This window comes from Numenius arquata, chromosome 9 (assembly GCF_964106895.1).
Source record: "Numenius arquata chromosome 9, bNumArq3.hap1.1, whole genome shotgun sequence".
NCBI classification, from domain to species: domain Eukaryota; kingdom Metazoa; phylum Chordata; class Aves; order Charadriiformes; family Scolopacidae; genus Numenius; species Numenius arquata.
In genome coordinates this window covers 4,709,542-4,729,087 of record NC_133584.1, presented here as the reverse complement: position 1 = coordinate 4,729,087, position 19,546 = coordinate 4,709,542, and the positions used below count along the sequence as shown (strand labels likewise).

General features: G+C 49.0%; 1 protein-coding gene across 1 annotated transcript in view; it reads right to left on the bottom strand.

Annotated features, from left to right (window-relative positions):
• The window catches only part of TNIK (TRAF2 and NCK interacting kinase), a 167,361-nt gene that overhangs the window by 135,171 nt on the left and 12,644 nt on the right, over nucleotides 1–19,546 (bottom strand). The window contains exon 2 of the mRNA XM_074153949.1: nucleotides 3,037–3,102. Within this exon, the coding sequence (XP_074010050.1) occupies nucleotides 3,037–3,102 (66 nt within the window). The remainder of the gene's footprint in view (nucleotides 1–3,036; nucleotides 3,103–19,546) is intronic.

Here is a 19,546-nt window from a genome sequence, read left to right as displayed (position 1 = left end):
CTTCGAATCGTGACCCAGAAAGCAGGATCAAAGCAAGCCGTGCAGCGAGCTCCATCCCGGTGCCCACGCAGAGGCGGGCACTCCCGGTGGGAGCGCTTAATTGCACTGGATTTGGCCAATATGTCTTTTCTCCTATGAGCAAGGAGAAGGGATGTGCTGTGGAAGAGGCTCCCCAACCTCCCCAACACAGCGGATCCGGAGGTTGGCTCCGTGAACCACTGCTCTCTGATGGCTCCTGCTACTGTGGTACTACCAGATACTTCTCAGGCTCCCCACCCTCTCAGGCTAGGATATCATCCAGTCATCAGAACAACGTAACTGCACGCTTCATCCCATGGGATCAATGGGAGGTTTGCCCCTAGCACATGTCCCTCCAGGTCCTGGGCAGGCCAGCTGGTCACCACCTGTAGTCTCCAACACAAATATGGCCACGTGGCTGGCTAAGTCAGGTTTTCTGGTGGAAACATCAGGGCTGCAGTCCTGTTTCAGCAGTCTCACAGGACACAAACATAAGATGCTCTCCCCTGCCTGGAATAAGCATCTCACATCTGCCTCTTCCCAATGGGAGAGCTGCTCTGCTCACTCCAGAGAGCACCCAGCGTGCTGAGGTGATGGTGGGGAGGTGATGCTCACCAGGTGATGGATCCTGGTAGAGAGTGCAGGGGTTGGACCTGCAAAGCCCGGGCTAGGAAACCAGCACCAGAGCAGGCACCACAATGAACTACCCCTTGCACATCTAAAAATACAATTAGAGACAACGCACAGCCTCTGAGAGGAGAGCGATGGTGCACCTCAGGTAGGGGTGGGAAAACCCCAGCCCCAGCTCAGATGAGTTTGAAACGGTGGTGGAACAAGCACTAAATTAGAGAGGACGCTGCTCCTAAGTATGGACCACTTCTGAAGGCTGTTTTAGAAGGGAGCCAGAAGGTCTGCATGTCATGAAAGCTGATCCCTTTGTTTTACAGCAAGAGATAAATACAGCGGTGGGATCTGGAGGAAAAGAATCGCAGAGGTCTCATTTCTGCGCTAGGTTTAAGGGTGGGACACCATAAACAGTTCTGTATGCTTTATATCAAAGCTTCCTTTTGTTTACAGAGCGGGTGCTACTCCAAGACTGCAGTCTAAGAGAGCCCTGAAGTCAGTCTTAGCCTGAACTCATACCTCCATGCTCACTCATTTGGTTCGGGCAGCAGCGTTCCCCCCCCCAGCGCCGTCCCCTCCGGCACCGGTACCCAGTGAACCACCCCGAGGACAACCCGATTACCCCAGCAAGTTAAAAAAAAATAAAATAAAATAAAATGGTTTATTCGGTTTTTTTTCTTGTACAGCAGGAAAAAAAAAGGGAACACAGAAGCGTTCACCTCCCGGAAAGCCTACGCTTGGACGTTTCTGGGTGGTTTTCCCCCCAGCTTTGAGGTAACACACAGACACGCCGAAAGAATCAAAGGCGGCGAGAGAAAACCCAATCAGCGGAGCCCCGCACCGAGCAGCGCCAGCGCCAGCCAGCTTATTTCCCCTTTTCTGCTCTCCACAAAAACACGACGCTTTCTAAAGGCCGTTAAGGGCGCATAGTTTCCACTGATTGTTAGAAATATGCACCAGTGAAAATTAGGTCACCCTCTACCGTTATTTTAGCAGCTGAGAAGAAAAACAGTTCAGGAGGGAGCTCCTGTGGTGGGGAGCACACGGTGGAAAAACAACCAATACCAGAGGGGAAGGCTCCCTGGAATAGAACCTTGATAAGAACAGTTTTGGTGGTGATTATATTTTTTTTTCCTTTTTTTTTTTTTTTTTAAAAAAAAAAACAACCAAACTTATTCCAGTTCAAAAATTCACACATTTGAAAGTCCAGAAGTTCCAGTTCATCTTCAGTTCACTTCAATCCCCCTATCCTCATACTGACGGGATTAGCCTCCCCAGCAGTGGGAGGATGGGGAAACCAGAATTCAGAACAAATATTTTCTGACAGGTAGCTTTTTAAAGCACCCTCCTCTTCTTCTCTTCAAGCAGGGGCAGCTCGCCGCCTTTTACCACACGACGGGCAAGAGCTGCACCTTCCAAGCGACAAATGGATATATTCCAAGCACACGGATATATTCTTTTCTATAGTCACAAAAGAATATGGGCTTGATGGGTAAAGAGGATCTCTGCGCGCACACACACACACGTAAATATACAGAACTTGTGTCCACGCATACAGTACTTTTTGGAGAATGAGACCCAAGGGAGCTATTGTCTCCCAACAGACCCAAAAATATTTGGCAAATTCCTCATGCAAACCGTGCTGAAACATCCCCCCACCAAAATATTAAGTGCAGATAAACCCAGATTTGGAAATAATTCAACCCTTCCCCAACCCTGCAAGAATCATCCACAAAAACACCCCACTGAGACGACAAATTTTGGAAATCCTCCAAGCTAAGAGGTGTTGGGGACAGGTCATGCAATTTAGCAGAGGGTGGACATTTTAAACGTTTCTGTAAAGAAGTCCACGGGTTTAAAATTCTGTCCTCTGCAGTCCCCTGGCTATTCTCATCCTGAGAGCTGCTTCCAGATGTTTACAGAAATGGAAAGCAAGCCAGCCTATTGACGGTGGTGTTTTTTCTCCTGCAGCAGGTTTCTGCCGGTAGAACGGCGTGCGAGCAGAGCACTGGACTGTAGCAAACTCATTTGGCAGCCTATTGCAGCCGTAAACTCAGCTCTTAGAAGAGATCGAGATTTATCTATTCAAGCGCAGACTTTTCACTCCCTCCTCATCATATAATCAATAAAAAGCAACTGAGGGGAGGGGGGGGGGGGGGGGGGGGGAAGCAGCGATTTATTTTTTAGTGACAGTTTCAAAACTAAAACGAATTGCTTATTGTAAGTGCTCTGTGTGCTACATGGTACTTGCACACCAGACCAAAAAGCTGGAGTTCAGCAAGGCTTCTTGCCAGGCCTGAAAACGGGTCAAACCTGGCCAAGATGATATGCTGGGATGCTCCATGTCCAACACGCGGCCAAGGCAAAGGTGTTCACTTCAGGTGGAGCCCTTACCTTATAGACCTGCCCGTAGGTACCATTGCCAACAAGCTCCACCAATTCAAAGATTCCTGCAGGATCCTAGGAGAAAAGGCAGAAAAAAAAAAAAAAAAAAATTAATAAACAATACCTACAGATCTCTGCAAAAATAAACATTCAGCAAAGAGAGAGCAACATCCCACTGGCAAATATTTTGAGTGTTTTAGGCTTTTCAGGTTGCCCAGGGATAATTAGCATCACGGTAAGGATGAGTAGAAGCCGCAGCATGGCTCTGCCCAGCGCTGCCCACCTCCAGCATCTGGGCTGGGAGGTACCAGCCTGGGGCTCGTGAGCGAGCACTGATCCGTCTGACGGTCACCTGCTTGAAATGCGAACGTGCAGTGCACGTTTTAAATGCGATAGTCATTATTTCTTATTAAAACTTCAGTTTTCTGATGCTTCAGCTTTGGAAAAAAATGAGCTAACTGGCAGGATGTCGCTTTGGGGCTGAAAACAGGATTTCCCAGGTCTATTCCCAAGGTCAGCAGCATTAGCTGTTACTTGGCGTAAACGTCTCTTTTGGTTTGGTGCATCCTGGCCATTGACCTTCTGGTTCGTCAATCAAGATGAGGCGATCTAGGGCAGCGCTACAATCATAGAATCATCTAGGGTGGAAGGGACCTTTAAAATCATCAAGTCCAACCATCACCTAACACTGACAAAACCACCACTAAACCATGTCCCTCAGCACCACGTCCACCCATCTTTAAATACCTCCAGGGATGGTGATTCCACCACTTCCCCGGGCAGCCTGTTCCAATGTTTGATAACCCTAACAGTGAAGAAATTTTTCCTAATATCCATCCTAAACCTCCCCTGGCACAACTTGAGGCCCTTTCCTCTTGTCCTATAGCCTGTTACTTGGGAGAAGAGACTGACCCACACCTGGCCACAACCTCCTTTCAGGTCATTGTCGAGAAGGTCTCCCCTCAGCCTCCTTTTCTCCAGGCTGAACAACCCCAGCTCCCTCAGCCTCTCCTCATAAGGCTTGTGCTCCAGACCCCTCACCAGCTTCCTTGTCCTTCTCTGGACTCGCTCCAGCACCTCAATGTCTTCCTTGTAGTGAGGAGCCAATGATTTGGAAGGTGGCACCCAAGCACCAAAACCCGTCTCCAGATCCCCTCCATGCCCAGCCAGGGGAGGACAGTTGCACACACGCGTGCAGAAGCTGCCGGCACAGTTAAAAGAAGACACAAGCTGAGAGGTACGAGGGAGGGTGGGGAAATGATGATCTCAAAGGTCCCTTCCAACCATGAAGATTCTGTGATTCTGTGAATAAACCAACACTGCTATTTTCTCCTCTTGGTGGGTTTTCCCCTTCCAGAAGCTTTATTTATACTCTTCCACTCCTCCTCCTTCTCCCGTACTCATCACTCCAGTTTTGGATAGGCAACGCCCCTGGATGCTGGTGCATGCAGAGGTGTCCCAGCACCCCTGTGACCACCCAGCCCACCCACCCATGACACGGGTGACCCCAGCACCCATGGCACCACCCGTCCTCTCTGCTGGGTTTTGAGACACTTTAGGTATAAAACAACTCAGTGTCCCAGTGAGCAGAGGGTGATCCAAGAGGATGCAGATGGGACCGCTAACGGCTCTAATGGGGAGAGGCGGGTCATCCAGCAGCACTCCTTGGGAGACAGAGGAAGGACACCCACCACCGCACCATGGACACAGAGGTTTCATTCATTACAAAGCCCACATCAGTTCAAGACGACTTCTGGGTCCGAAAGTCAAACACTGGGTCTTTGTGAGCAGCTGAGAAGCGTGGTTCAACATATTAATAACACTGCAAGTCAATTAATCCAAGCCTTGACTCGACTGAGGCACCCTTCCACACAGCCCAGGACGTGTGCTGCCGCGTACCTGCTGGGGCTCGGCACACCTCCGTGCCAGGGGCACAGCAACCCACTGATCACCCCACACATTTAGAAACGCCACATCCCGCATCTCCCCGTTTCTCCATCATATGCGTGTGGGAAGCCCCAAGGAGCCCAAGCTCAGCTTTTGGTGGCACCATGCGCAGCCAAGGGCAGGGATGCTGCTCCGGAAGAAGGTTTGGAGACCACTGAGGACAATTCTGCCCTGATGCAAAAATACCTCAAACAACCTTCAGCAGGCGAAGCAGTGGCACAACAGGTTTGTAGCACCCACCATCTCGGCCGGGTGGGGACATCTCGTGGCTTTACTGCCTTGGTAGCAGGCAGGGAAATGCCACGAAGGGATGGGAAAGGGAACCATTGGTGCACTGGGTTTTCACAACCTGGGTGAGAAAGGAGGAGCGGGAAACACGGCAGCAGCTGCTGTTTATTTTTTGAGCTTCTTTCCTAAGGGTTGTTCTCTGCAGTGCTGAAACAACTCTGAAAGAGGCTTTTCCAGTGCTACAAGTATATCTATTTTTGAATATTCACTAGGAGATTAAGGGAGAAGAAAGCTGTGCCTAGGGCAGATGCTCAGGAGGTTTGGAGAAACATCCAGGGAAGCAGCTGGCCATTTCTGATAAAGCAAACTGCTCTTCACAATATGTTTTCCAACCTCTTTCCACAAATCCTCAAACCAAAGCATACCCCTTCCCGCCATCCCAGGTCACTTCTCACTCCTCTAATGTGCACACACATCAGGCGTGGTGTGGCTTCACCGGCTTTATCCGAGTCCATCCATCACTTGGTTGCAGACCCACCAGCCCCATGCCTGCTGAGGTTGCCACCACCTCACTTTAGCCAGGGGCAACTCGTGCACCAACAGGGCTTTTTCCCCTACCTTTCCCACCATCCACAGCTGCCACCCATCAAGCAATTTCTCTGCTGCACATCCCCCCTCCATCCCTCTCCGTGGTTTTCCAGAAGCATTGCCAAGGTAACCGGGCATCTCTCACGGCATGGAGCTGAGTGACACTTCTCCCCTGACCGCGGGCACAAGCCACCCCATCTCAGCACAGCCATGGCAACACGCCGGGAATGCCGGTGGCGAGCTGGCTCCTTCCTCCCGGCCACCCTGTCCTCCTCAGCCTGTGTTGTCCTGTGTTGGGGACAACACTTCTCCCCAACAGCCTCTCCATGCCCAGGAGTGACTTGTTGTTGATGGCCTTTCCGGAAAATACACAGCAGAGGATGGGGTGGGCAGGAAGGGGTGGGAAAAAAAAAAATCCCTCTTTCCACTCCTGGGCTGGATCCCACAGGAAGATGCACTTTGCATCTTCATGGTCATCATAGAATCACAGAATGGTTTGGGTCGGAAGGGACTTTAAAGATCATCAAATTCCAACTCCCTGCCATGGGCAGGGACACCTCCCACCAGACCAGGTTGCTCAAAGCCCCATCCAGCCTGGCCTTGAACACCTCCAGGGATGGGGCAGCCACAGCTTCTCTGGGCAATGGTGCTGGGAAACAGGCTGTCCCTGGTATCAGGGGGGTGACATCCTGCACCTTGCACCCTGCAAAGCCCCAGCTGAGATGCTTCAGGAGGGTACCAGAGAGCAGCGACAGCAGCTCGGCAGGTTGGAGCGGGAAGAAAGGGAGGAAAATATGGAAAAAGTATGGATGCGCACTTCACAGGGGCTTTTACGTTAGCCAGGGGAAAAGCAATCCACCCTGCAGAGCCCCGACGGACACCAATCCAGGCCAAGCAGGGAGTAATCTCAGACCAAATATACCCCGTGCTGGCGACCAGGGCTCCCAGCAGTGTGCCTGGGTCACGCTTGGCTGGGGCTGCCCTTGGAGCTCATTACACCCAGCTGCTTCCAGCCGGGCACCCACCACCTCCTCCCCGTGTCCTCTCCCCCATCGAAGAGGGACACACCGGGTCGGTGAGGCTGAGACCCCCCTGCTACAACAGCCTCCTCCCAGGGATGCCCTCACAAACACTACTGTTTTGTTGGTTTTTGTCTTTTTTTTTTTTTTTTCCCAAAACTGAAAACATCTGGACTAAATAACAAGCCCATAAATAAAAGGGGGGAAAAATAACGAGGCAATCTGTTAGCTCAGGAAAAGAAGGTGTACTGTTTAAAATAGGGGGGAAAACAACCAGCATTTAAGACAAACCCACAAATGATTTTCAGTTCTACGTTAGCTTCAGGCAGAAAAGGGTTTGTATGGTTGTAGCAGCACCAAAGGCTTGGCAGAGAGCCCTGGTACCAAGGTAGTGTCCCTCCCTCCCTCCCAATAAGCTTTCTGGGGTGGTGCAGGCTCAGCACCCCGCTCCCAGAAGAGCCCAGCTCTAGATTTCTCCATACCAAGGTGCCACCACCCCCGGAGCGGCCGCTCGCCTGCCACGGCACACAAAGCCTCGTTGAGGAGGAACGAGTTACTCAGAACTTGTGCCAGAAGACACAGGAGCAAACTCAGGCTTCATAAAGCAAGGGAACACTCAACAAGAGGATCTTTCAGTTGCCCGTGGGATTGGAAGCGTTTTACATGGTGGCACCTGTGGCAAGGGCTGTGCAGACCCGGTGGTCCTCCGGGCAGGGACGGGCTGGCACCCGAGCTCTCCCGTGCCAGGATCCGACCCTGCTTCCACAGCTGCAGCCACCACGGGCTCAAATTCAAGTGGGAAATTGTTATGCTCCTCACCCACCCCCCAGGAAAATCAGTGGTACTTAAGTCTCAGTGGCTAAAACCAGCCTGAGACACAGAAAAAGCATCATCTTTTCCAGAAACACCATGGGGAGAAAAAAAAAAAAAAAAAAAAAAAAAAAAAAGAGTCCGCTTTGTTTCGATAAACAGTATATTTAAAATTGCTGCATTATCAGAAAAGGGACTTCTGTACGTGGATGATAAAGCAGGATGCATCCGAATTTCAGCAACAGAACTGGCATCCCTTTTGAAGGCCTTATCGGCGTGGAGCACGGAGCCGCGGGGCTCCCAGCAGGAGCACCCTCCTGCTTAAAATCTGCCCAACACAGGACCCCCCAGAACTAAAGACATCCTCGCCTACACCATGACGTCTCAGCAAGTCCACAAAAGAGCCAACACTTCGCTTGAGGAGACTATTTGTAGAGTACCGTCCACATCCAGGGCTAAGTCAGCTAAGGGTTGAGGGCTGCGGGGTGTGCTGGTGTGGGCTACGGTGGCCACTGAGTTAGTGGACCACCACTTAGCTGGCCTTAAACACGGGCAGGAGGATGTCCACGAACGCCGAGAAGCATTTATACACTGTCTGTATACCAAACTTGCTCATTTTCCTTGAAGAAGCCTCATTTTTCCCCCTTCTAGCCCCCCCAAAAGGTATATAGCAGAAAGGGTTACACGAGAAGACAGTGGAGAGATGCTCGGGGAGGAACCGAGGGGCACACCAATTAAACCACGATTGCTGTGAACGCATGGGAGGGGAAATGAGAGATCAGAGCCTCTATAATCATCGTGCACTTAAGTCCCCCAATTCTGAGCAGCTAATGACAACTTCCAGCCAAAAATCAGGGAGATATCCAGTCATTAAGCAAATGTTATAACCCCCAGAGAAGGGAAATGCTCTGCGTAACTGAAGGCAGCACAACAGCTATGGGTCAGTAACCGAGGAGCATCCCCAGGCACCAGTTAGCTGAAGCAGCTCCATGGCACAAGGAGAGGTGTTTTTTGGGTTTTTTTTTTTTGTTGTTGTTTTAATCTCCACTACAAATAAAGCCCGTGCAACTAAACATTTCCAAACATCAGGATTTTATAAGCCTCTGCCTTACAGCTCTGTAATAAAACAGCCTCACCAGGAGATCCCATTAAGCTGATCAGGCATCCTCCAGAACCAAAGTGGGCTTAGAAAGCCATGACCCTCAACACCAGCCCAGTGAGCTCTGCCCAGGAGCAGGTGCCTCTGCTTAGAGACAAGTCCTGGTCATCACAGGGAGAGATTTTTTTTGGCACTGGGAAGCACCAAAGGGTCACTCCCCCCCGGCAAGCAGTTGGCTCTTGTAGATTAATGGCAATGCATCACACAGGTTGGCACGACAGCAGTGAGCAGCACCCTCAGCACAAGTGGGTGTCTTGAGATGGGGTGTAAACCTAACACAACTGCCTGGAGAACGTTGAGTCTTTGATCCCCATTGAGCTCCAACCAGGAGAGGAAGCTTATTAATTCAGCGTGTGAGAAAGGCAACGCGAGGAACGCAGGAGATAAAGAGAGAAAAGCCCTTCAGCAGTTCAATTCGATATGTAAAATTGTCATCAGGGCAATGTATTTCCAATTATGCAAAACATCACTATGAGGAATGAGTATAAGGATCAAGCCTTAGGTTCACAAGCTACATACTTGCCCAGATTTTGTTTCCCAAGGCCAAACGCCTGAGCTGGACCATGCTCTGTGAGCCCATCCTTCATGCTGGCAAAGTCAGAAGCTCTGAAGACAACCACATACATCTCCCAAGCATCAGGACCCAAGTAACCTCAAGCTCTAAAAAGCCGACTGCTGTTCCTTCTGAAGACACATCAACTCGCCCATTTTGCCATACTTTTTACGCTGTTTTCTACAGCGGGAATTGAAGCACTTGTACGATTTGTCAACACGAGGTCTAGATCACCTTGGGGAAGCTACCCCAAATGAACTCTGGTAGTTCAGAGAAAAATGGAAGGGTTTGAAGACACATTTGCTTTTTAGTCATCAACTAGCTGTCTCCATCTCCAAGGGACTTCTAGTTAACAGCCCGGTGAGTAATAGGAAGATGGACTGCAGAGGCCAGGAGAGGATTGCTAATATAGCTGCAGACATGAGCATGCAAAGCATGAAGGCAAAGGCCAAGGCAACAACATATTGATCGACTTACTGGGAACTACCAGAAAAAGAAGCTGGGTACATTAGGTTTTTGAGCTTCAAACACTGCCCTTCCCATCACACAGACATAGCCCTAAGCCTGGCCATTAATTAAAGCAGTGTAAAAAAAAACCTCAACAGGCTACACAGGTATTTTTTTTTTTTTTTTTTTTTTTGAGGTATTTTGCTTTGGTAATAAACCAAGTAACGGAGCAGAACCACACCGGACTACAGGATGCTACTCAGCCCTCATGGGGATTGCTTGATCTCACGTCTTCTCCTCCTAGCTTCGGTACTCTTCCCCTCCTTCGCCCACCCATCCAGAGACTCACAAGACAAGCTATCATCAATGCCATCTACCACTGCACCTCCTGCCTACTCAAGCAATACAAGCTGCTCTACTTGGAAGAGTAATAAGGAACTCGCCGAGGGTTTTGTTTTCGTGTTGAAGAAGCAGTTTGTCCTCCCTCACCCCCAAAACACCCAGCTCCGTATCGTAAACGAAGATGTTAATCAAGAAACAACACTCCTATACAGCATCAGAAAAACTGTTGTCAAGGCTAAGTTACTAACAGGAGAAAAATTTCTCCACTTGACAGCTGAGAGAAGCCTGCTTACAAATCTGTTTGAACCGCTCCTCTTCAGCATCTCACAAGGAGCCCTTCCTCCAGCCCCTGCTGAGAGCCACTTCTGTGCTCTGCCCATCTCCTCTTCCTAAACCACAGATCAGCTCTCCCACGTCTCCAACACTCCTCTCCCTAGCTTCTCCCGGCAGTAAAGTTCCAGCCACCACGTATGCATCTCTCTTCTTTCCAAAATGTTGAGACCTGCCAATAGTTGGCAACAGCAAAATTAAATAAGAACTAATCACCACACTGGGCCTTTCAGTCAATAAAGCTGGATTACTTCTTCAACTGCTACCTGTTCAACTTAAGATGTAAGCGTGGATTTGTAGCCACCAACCAGCAAAGGTATAGCCAACACCAACACTGAAGGAAGAACAGGAAAAAGTCCCCCATGCACATACACAGTCCAGTCCCACTTGGTCCTGCCGAGGCCAAGCCAATGAAGCTACAATACACTGACTATTCCAGATTCCCTGCTCACAGACTAGCACTTGCACACACAAAATTAGCGTTCTTCTGACCTAGTTTCTCCCTCCCACCATGTCAAAAGAAAAAGCAGCCACTCTGTAAACCCTCCACAAATACGGAACATGGGAGCTTCAAGCCAGTAAGGAACAAGTACAGACCTGGAAACAGATTTACCAAACCAAGATGATGCACCTGTACCACTGCAGACAGTGGGTCCCACAGCCCAAGATGCAGTAGTGATACCAGTAGAAGACAACAATGACTACACTGGCATATATAAAGCTAACCTTCCCCCAACAGGGCATACTGGAGCAGCCCCGTCTAAGGAAAAGCCATCCACAAGCTACACACACTCACCAAAACAAGAAAGGTCCAAGCCTCCTCTCCGTTCCTTCAAAAGACTGACCTAAGTACTGCTAGCAACAAGGTGACTCCATCTCGTCCTGAGGTCACTCAAGCAGGAAGCAATGAGTGTTGACTTGAAGCTAATGAAGACCAACATCTGGCCTCCATGAGTCTCACCATGGTAAGAAGATGCTGACTGAGATATTCAATACCCCTTAAGACAACAGAGTTCTACTTAATTTCTTCATTTGGAGGTGGACTCTCATCAACTCATTTTTAAAGCTCTCCAGCACATCCCATAGAACTCCAAGGAAGGTTTCCACAAACTGTTTGCAGTTGTATGATAAGCCCTCCTTCCAGTTCACAGAAGACTGTTCATCTAGAAGAGTTAGAAGTCAATCAGTCCAGAAGCACCAGCGAAAGGCACTACTGCTAAGTGAACCCCGAGGTTTCCGACGCCGTGTTAGATGAATGCAGCCCCAGTACAATCAGCCACTTCAACTTATGCCTAATTCAAGCACACAACTTCAACGGGACAATATATAAAAGGCTTGGCAACGCTCAGCACCTCTAAAAAGCCACAGTGCCAATTATAAATCATATCTATAGTCCCCAGAAGATCTAAAGTCACTACTAGTATTGTACCATGCTTCTTCGGATGCAGACATCAATTAGAGCTCAGCAGCTGGACACTCTCCTCCCTGGAAGTCACTTATCTGCAGTTTCAGACCAGGAAGATATTATTCCTAAATGTTTAGATCTCATCCCTCTGAGAAATAAAGAGTTTCACCTCGGCCAGCAAATGTTTGCATCAAGCTGAAATTGCTCCCTACTAGTAAATGCTGTCAAAGGTTTATGGGCTCTCAGAGGAGTTGGTTTAATTACTTACCAAAGCAGCTGTTTCGGGAACTACAGCCTCTTCACATACCAATCCTAGAGGCACACTTCGAAAAACAAGGTTGCTGCCAAGCTCACACCAAAAGCAAAGCCCTCTCTCACACGCAGGCAAAAATTCAGTCTCCAACAGCAGGTCACATTTGTGGTTTGGGCTGTGGGTGTCCGTAGGGGTGACACCTCAGAAGCCTGTTCGCACCTTTCCAAGTCACTGCAGACCAGACATCCCACCCTCACAGGAGGCTGCTGAGGTTGGCCATCAGGGATTACCTTTGTCAAGAAAAGACAGCCTTGCTCCTTCCTTGCAGTGGGAGTTAAGTGCCTTAAAATGGGAGAACGCCTCACTTCCAGATGCATTTAGGAGCACAAAAAGCAAAGCAATCTTGGAACCCTTTGCTCTTTGAAAGTAGAATGGGCTTGCATCTCTGTGTCTGTTGAGGACATTGGCTGAGCTAACCAGGGAAGAGTTGACAGGGATGAAAAGGTTCACTGTGGCACCAACAACCTATAGACCACAGCCTTCAACCACAGGGATCTGTGCAACAACCAACACACACTCTGGGCATGTATGCATGGACGTCAAGGAGCCTCAGAGAGACTTAAAGCCAAGGGGGAGCTGAGAAGGCATCTGGGCCAGAGCTGTGACCATTCACGTTCCAGCAGCAGATGAGCATTACAGCCAAAGATACTGCACCTGGGAGGGCTTGGACTGTGGAGCTGCTGGGAACCCTTCATGCCATCTGAACAGGAGCAGGAGTTACACCTTGGTCTTTACAGAGACAACATGGGTGGAGAGCCTTGCCCATCAGAAATCAATACATCCCAGTTTAAAGTGATTGCCGTTACTTCTTAGTATTTTGTTGAAAACAAGGCAGAATCCCTACATAGGTGTCTGGAGAAACATCACCTCCCTACTGGATTCAGACAAGTTTCTCACACCAGTCCGGGTTTCACAGATCATCTGGAGATGGAGTTATCCGCTGGTTTCGTGCTTTTCAAAGAGTTTACGTAGCCTGTCACTTTTCATCAGCTCCTTACGGCCGGTTGTGCAAGGGCTGGTTAGCAGGTGGGCATCAGATAACTCTCCGGTAGCAATAGTTTCAAAAAAAGGATAATATGGGGAGCAAATCACATTGAATTATTGAGCATTCAACTAGTTGCAGAACTCTCCAAGACGCAGCCAAAAAACCACAACTACACTCAACAAGCTCCCAAAACTGTGCATTCTAAACACGTTTCTCTTAGAATTGAGTTGACAAAGCAGCAAAAGTCTTTAAAAGAATATCAAATACATGTTAATTCGCACGTTTCTGGAAAGACCTTTCTCACCCAAGAGTTAACAAGTTGCAGGGAAGGGGGAGGGAAGGTTTCTCACCCTTTTCCTACATTTCACAGGCTGCCTCCAGTAATGCCAGACTCTGAAGGGCTGGTCTTGACAGACACTGACTTAAACTGGGAGGGGAGGGGAGGGGAGGGGGAAACAAGGTCCCACAGCAAAAAGCAAGCCCCTGCCTCACACATGCCAAAAAAACCAGCCTGAAAGCCAGAGACAATCCACAGTCGCTGGAATGATTTGCAAGAAATTTTTTGCCAGGTCGTAAAATATTTCCCACAGCAAGACTTCTGTTATTTCTTGGTGGCTTCTTACATCGTGAAAAACTCTTGTAAATTCAGGGAGATGCTTTTTATTTCAAATCCCAACGCCCCAAATTACTAAACTTGGCGTGGGGGCAAGGATTATTAAGTTGATTTGATATATGCATTCCAATAGCACTCCAGCTAAGACAAAGCAGAGGGACCTTTCTCACACAAGCATCCCAGGAAGATGTGCTGGTTTTGCTTTGCAAGTCACCACGATGCCCCGTAAATCCAACCACCACTTTTTGCTTTATGGGACCAGTTGAGCTCCCTTGTGCAATTACAGCCCCGTGACACCTCGGGAGCTCTCTGCTGGCTCTGGCCCCTGAAGCCAGCTGTGACATTACCTGGTCTCTACCAAGCAAAACCCTCTTTGCTAGAGCTTCAGGTTGCTCTTTTTTTACTAGCTCACACAAGCAGGCTGGAAACTTAACACAATAGCCACACAGCAGCAAAACAAGCCCTGTAAGACCACAGGTACCAGCCTGCTGAAGACCAGTACAAAATGGGAAAACAAAGCAGGTGGGAGAAGTCCATAATACTTGGTTTTTCAACAGAGAAGTCCCACCTGAGAGCAGACCGAGCCCTCCTGCAGGCACAGGGTGCCCCAGGAGCCCAGCACCCACCAGCCAACCATCCCACCCCTGCCCACAGTCCTTCCCCATGCTCAGGCATGGAGGAAGCTCCTCAGGTCTACCTTCTCCAACCCAGGAGAGACAACTGCGCATCCCCAAGCGGGATTGGCCCACAGTTGTAAGTGGTGAGATTAATCATGTGGGCGTAGGGATGGGAAAAGGGGATGGGAAACATTCGTAACTGCTTTGAAATTAATTGCCGTTATTGTTATTTGATTTGCTAAACCCTCCAGGGCTAGATTTTATTTTAGAAAACTATGAATGTATCAGATTAATCAACCTAAAATAAATGGACTTGATTTATTTATTTCTGCTGTATCTACTCCTCTTTAAGCTTGGCAAGTCACTGCATTCTTTCCATCTTGTGAGAGAAAAAGAACAGGGGGTTTGTATTATTATTATTATTTTAAAGGAACCTCCACAAAGCTTAGAGAGTTTAAATCACGGCAAAGGTATGTCGTGAAGGAAGGCAAGTGCAAGGCAGGAGCTGGTTTCCACATGCCGCAGACATCGGGTCTGCACTGGGAGCCCACCAGGAGAGTTTCAACACGTGGTCCAAGCAAATCAGACCTATTTCCCAATATTTTAGACAGCCAGAGAGTCGACAGACACCCTACCACACAGCAAAGCCCCACCAGCAAACACAGCAGGGCCATCCCAGTGCGAGATGCCCAGCCCCAGCCACGCTTCTTGCAGAAAAGTCCTGCCAGCCAGGGAGAAGTTTAATCTCCTTTAGCTAGATTTCGCTGTTTCTGAATCCTCTGGAAGGTGGGTCAGCATCCTTCCCCCCTGCTAATCCCCTGCCCTCAGCTTCAGCAACGCAGCGATGCCTCTGCCAGCAAACTAAAAAAGAAAAGCCCTCAACATACATTATGCCGAAGAAAATTAATCTTGTGTTCCACAGAATATTAAGTGGATTACATCTAGAGCCTCCAAGGAGAAAAATGTTGATTTCCATGTATCTTGTGATATTATTCACCTCTATTAGGTTGTTTCTGGTTTTTTTTTCCTACCAACCTAACGTTAGTCATGATAATTTCCCGTTACTCAGTGCAGAGCTGAACTGGCTCAACAGACCAAGAGTGGGACCTCTCAGTGGCCACAAGGAAGGTTGAACCACTGTGGCACCGCTGCGGCGCACGACAATGTTCATGGTGAAGAACTAAGCCAGCTCCATTCTTTTGGGACGACTTCATGGCAGGATCACCCTCGAACATCAATGTCTCCTTAAAACAGGATAGCACAGATCCTTTAGAACAAAATTGCTAACATCACGTGGAACACGCCATTGAACTGGACACAGCAAATGTGGCAAGATGGACATTTCTGACCCCTGGGGAACCACAGGGAGCGAAAAAAAAAATAAAATAAAAAACTTGAGGTGCCTGGTTTCAGCCCCCAAAGGGAGCCTGGTCCCTGGCCAAAGGGGAAGCCCACCTCCCAAGGGTGATCTCCACCATGGATGGGAGCACCAGCTTCCCACCCATGGGCACTGCGACCACCACCAGCATCTTCCCAAGCACCCTCTCCAGCACGGGAAGCCCAGCCCTCCATCCCCCAACACTCCAGATAACCATTCAAACCATTGCAAAGTGCCACCAGCTGACTTACTAGAGCTTTACACTTTCTTGGCAGAGGTGTTAATGACTCTAAAAAAGCACAAGACTCGGATAAGCAGCTTTAATACTATTTAAATGCTTCCCATTAGGAGAAAGTGAGAGAAGTTTGCAAGGGCCAGACTCTCAGAGGGCGGCACATCCATTGAAGCTGCTGCTCATGTGAGAGGAGTGTAAATTACTCAGCACGGAGTAAGCAAGATCAAAGCCACTCCAAAAGGATGCAAACCCACTGACAGCGATGCAAACGCAGCCCAAGCTTTTCAGAATATTTCACAAGCAGGCTGATGAGTTTTAAAGGCCAAAAAGGAGCATTTTGATCATGCTGCACAAAGCGAGAAAAGGAAAGGGAAAGAAATCTCGGGGCACGTGCTTCTTTTCTAGACACGATACTCAGCCGGCTTGACGCATGGGGACATTCATACTTCCCACTGACATCTCGCTGGTCTGCACAGGGAAGAGGAACACAACTTCTCAGCTGTAATTCCCATCCCCCTTTTTATAGTTCCTAGACTAATGTGAATTCGACACAATAAACGTCAGAGCTGATAAGAAAAGCCTTATCGGCTAAAGTAACTTACAGCTTCCCACGTGGGCAAGACAAAGAGCTAATGGCTACAGGAGCAGATAAAGGTGCTCATAACCAGAAATCAAATCCATGCGAGAGCTTCAGCAACAACACACTGTCTCAGAGAGTAAAATAAATAGCACAACGGGCTCCGCCAGGCCACCCTAAATCCTCAGAGAGCTGTCTGCGGCAGCCGGCAGACAGCATCACCTCACTCCACCTGGCAGACCCGTCTGGTCCATCACTGTCCCTCCTGGTCCGAGAGGAGGGCAGCTGCAGCAGTTTTATTGTAAGCAACCGCAGCGTGTGCTCAGCTGAGCTCCGGTCCACCTTACAGCCCCAGGCTACGGCGAGGAAGACAAATTACTACAAGACCATGATGCCCTTGAAATCCTTTCCTCCTCTGAAGACCCAACGTATTCATAGAATCACAGAATCACAGAATGGTTAGAGTTGGAAGGGACCTTAAAGATCATCGAGTTCCAACCCCCCTGCCATGGGCAGGGACACCTCCCACTAGACCAGGTTGCTCAAAACCCCATCCAGCCTGGCCTTGAACACCTCCAGGGATGGGGCAGCCACAACTTCCCTGGGCAACCTGTTCCAGTGTCTCACCACCCTCACAGTAAGGAATTTCCTCCTAATATCTAATCTAAATCTCCCCTCTTCCAATTTAAAACCATCACCCCTTGTCCTGTCACTACATCTCCTGACAAAGAGTCCCTCTCCGGCTCTCCTGTAGGCTCCCTTCAGATATTGGAAGGCTGCTATGAGGTTTCCCCGGAGTCGTCTCTTCTCCAGGCTGAACAACCCCAGCTCTCTCAGCCTGTCTTCATAGGGGAGGTGCTCCATCCCTCTGATCATCTTCGTGGCTCTCCGCTGGACCCGTTCCAACAGGTCCATGTCCTTCCTGTGTTGAGGACTCCAAAGCTGGACACAGTATTCCAGATGGGGTCTCACGAGCGCAGAGAACTGGAAAGGAATACTTCATTACGCTGGGAAACCAGTTCAGCTCTCAGTGTTTCCCCAGACCGCAAGAACTCTGAAGCCAGGATGGAGTTTTTGGTCGGGGTGACACCCAGTACCGTGCTACTACAATTCACACTGTAAGAAAATTCAGAATTCTGCAGCTGGATCCATCAAGAATCCCAACGCTCAGGCATGAAGTGTGTCCTGTTACCTTCAGCATCTATCCCAGGCACCAAACAAACTCCAGCGCCACACAGAATCATAGAATTGTCTAGGTTGGAAGGGACCTTTAAGATCATCTAGTCCAACCATCAACCTAACTCGGATAAAAACCATCACTAAACCATGTCTCGAAGCACTATGTCAACCTGTCTTTTAAATACCTCCAGGGATGGTGCCTCAACCACTTCCCTGGGCAGCCCATTCCAAAGCTTGATAACCCTTTCACTGTAAACATTCTTCCTAATATCCAATCTGAACCTCCCCTGGTGCAACTTGAGGCCGTTTCCTCTTGTCCTATCGCCTGTGACTTGGGAGAAGAGACCGACCCCTGTCTCTCTACACCCTCCTTTCAGGTAGCTGTAGAGAGTGATAAGGTCTCCCCTCAGCCTAACAACACCGTTGCCAGAGATCCAGATTGTTCAGTAATATTGGAACTCATGGCAGGCTGCTGGCAGCACGGTCGCACCTTGGGTTCCCCACACCACTTACTCTAAAACAGAGATGTTGGATGCGATCCTCACCACTGAGTCCCTCCAAGAACTCTGACCTGTTGGGTATTATCTCCCCATCTGATTTCTCTCCTGAAAATTGACACCTGCAAGTTATTTCCCTTCCCTCATGTCCCAAATCTCACTGTCTTGGCAAGTGTACAAGAAAAGCATTTATTCAAAGGAATTTGCTCATCAAGTCTTGCAGACACCAAAAAGACACATTATCTAATCTTAGGAGAGCACAGTTTAATGGCTACAGCACAGGGTGAGAGGCCAGAGGGTTTGACTTCTACTCTCAACTCTGCCGGGGCTGCATCTAAGACGCTTGACCCCTCCTCACCTTGATTTCCCCTGCTGTGAGACTACCCCAGCATTCCTTTCCTCACAGGGGATCTTATCTACAAACTCCTCATTAGCACCTGAAAAGAGTTGCTTTAGCATCTCCGGATGTATCTGTAAAGCAAAGTATGGAAGAGCGGAGAAGCAGCACTGGCCAGGGAGCCTGGAGACAAGTCCTCTTCAGTGTATTCATGCAAACCAAAACCACACTGCACTCCACAACCCCACATCTGGGCTTAGAGAAACGCTTTAATTCTTTCCCTCTACAGAGAGGGAAAAAAAACCAACAAAGAACACAACAATTTCTTTCTTCTTGAGAAAGCTCAGAGAAGAGATTAAATTCTGGGTCTCTGTAAATCAAGGAAATCATGTAAGATTCTTTCACTGAAGTATCCACAGACCCTACCACCTCTAGCTAGTCACCTGCAGAATTGCCCCATAGACAACACGGCCACAAGACAGAACAACCTTCCCTTTCCCACCCTTGCTCTGGATACCACTGAGTGGCAGAGCTGGACTGATTCAGAAGAAAAGCCAGAAGTCTACTCTTTTTGTCCTACAAAAGCTGGATGTGGAGATGAGGAAAAGCCAGACCCAGCACAGATGCTCCCATAGATCACACCATGGGGCTCCTGCTCTCCTGGCACTGCAGCCTCTGAGGGCACTCCAAGCACCTCTGGTGGGGTGCAGGAAGGACTTCTTCTGGTGTTAATAGACCCTTCCAGTTGGAAAACAACTGAATATCAACAAGCAAGGTCATATTTTGGGGAGGAAGGAAAGTCAGCCCATCCCAACCTGTTCCCGTCTTTCCCAGTTGCCTCAGCTAACCCCGTAGGTAGATCACAACCCCCACACTAGTGCCAGCAACAGCCACTTGTACCAGCTGAAACTGCTACAGTACAGCAAGACTTTTGCTCCTAGATGGGTCCACAAACCTCCT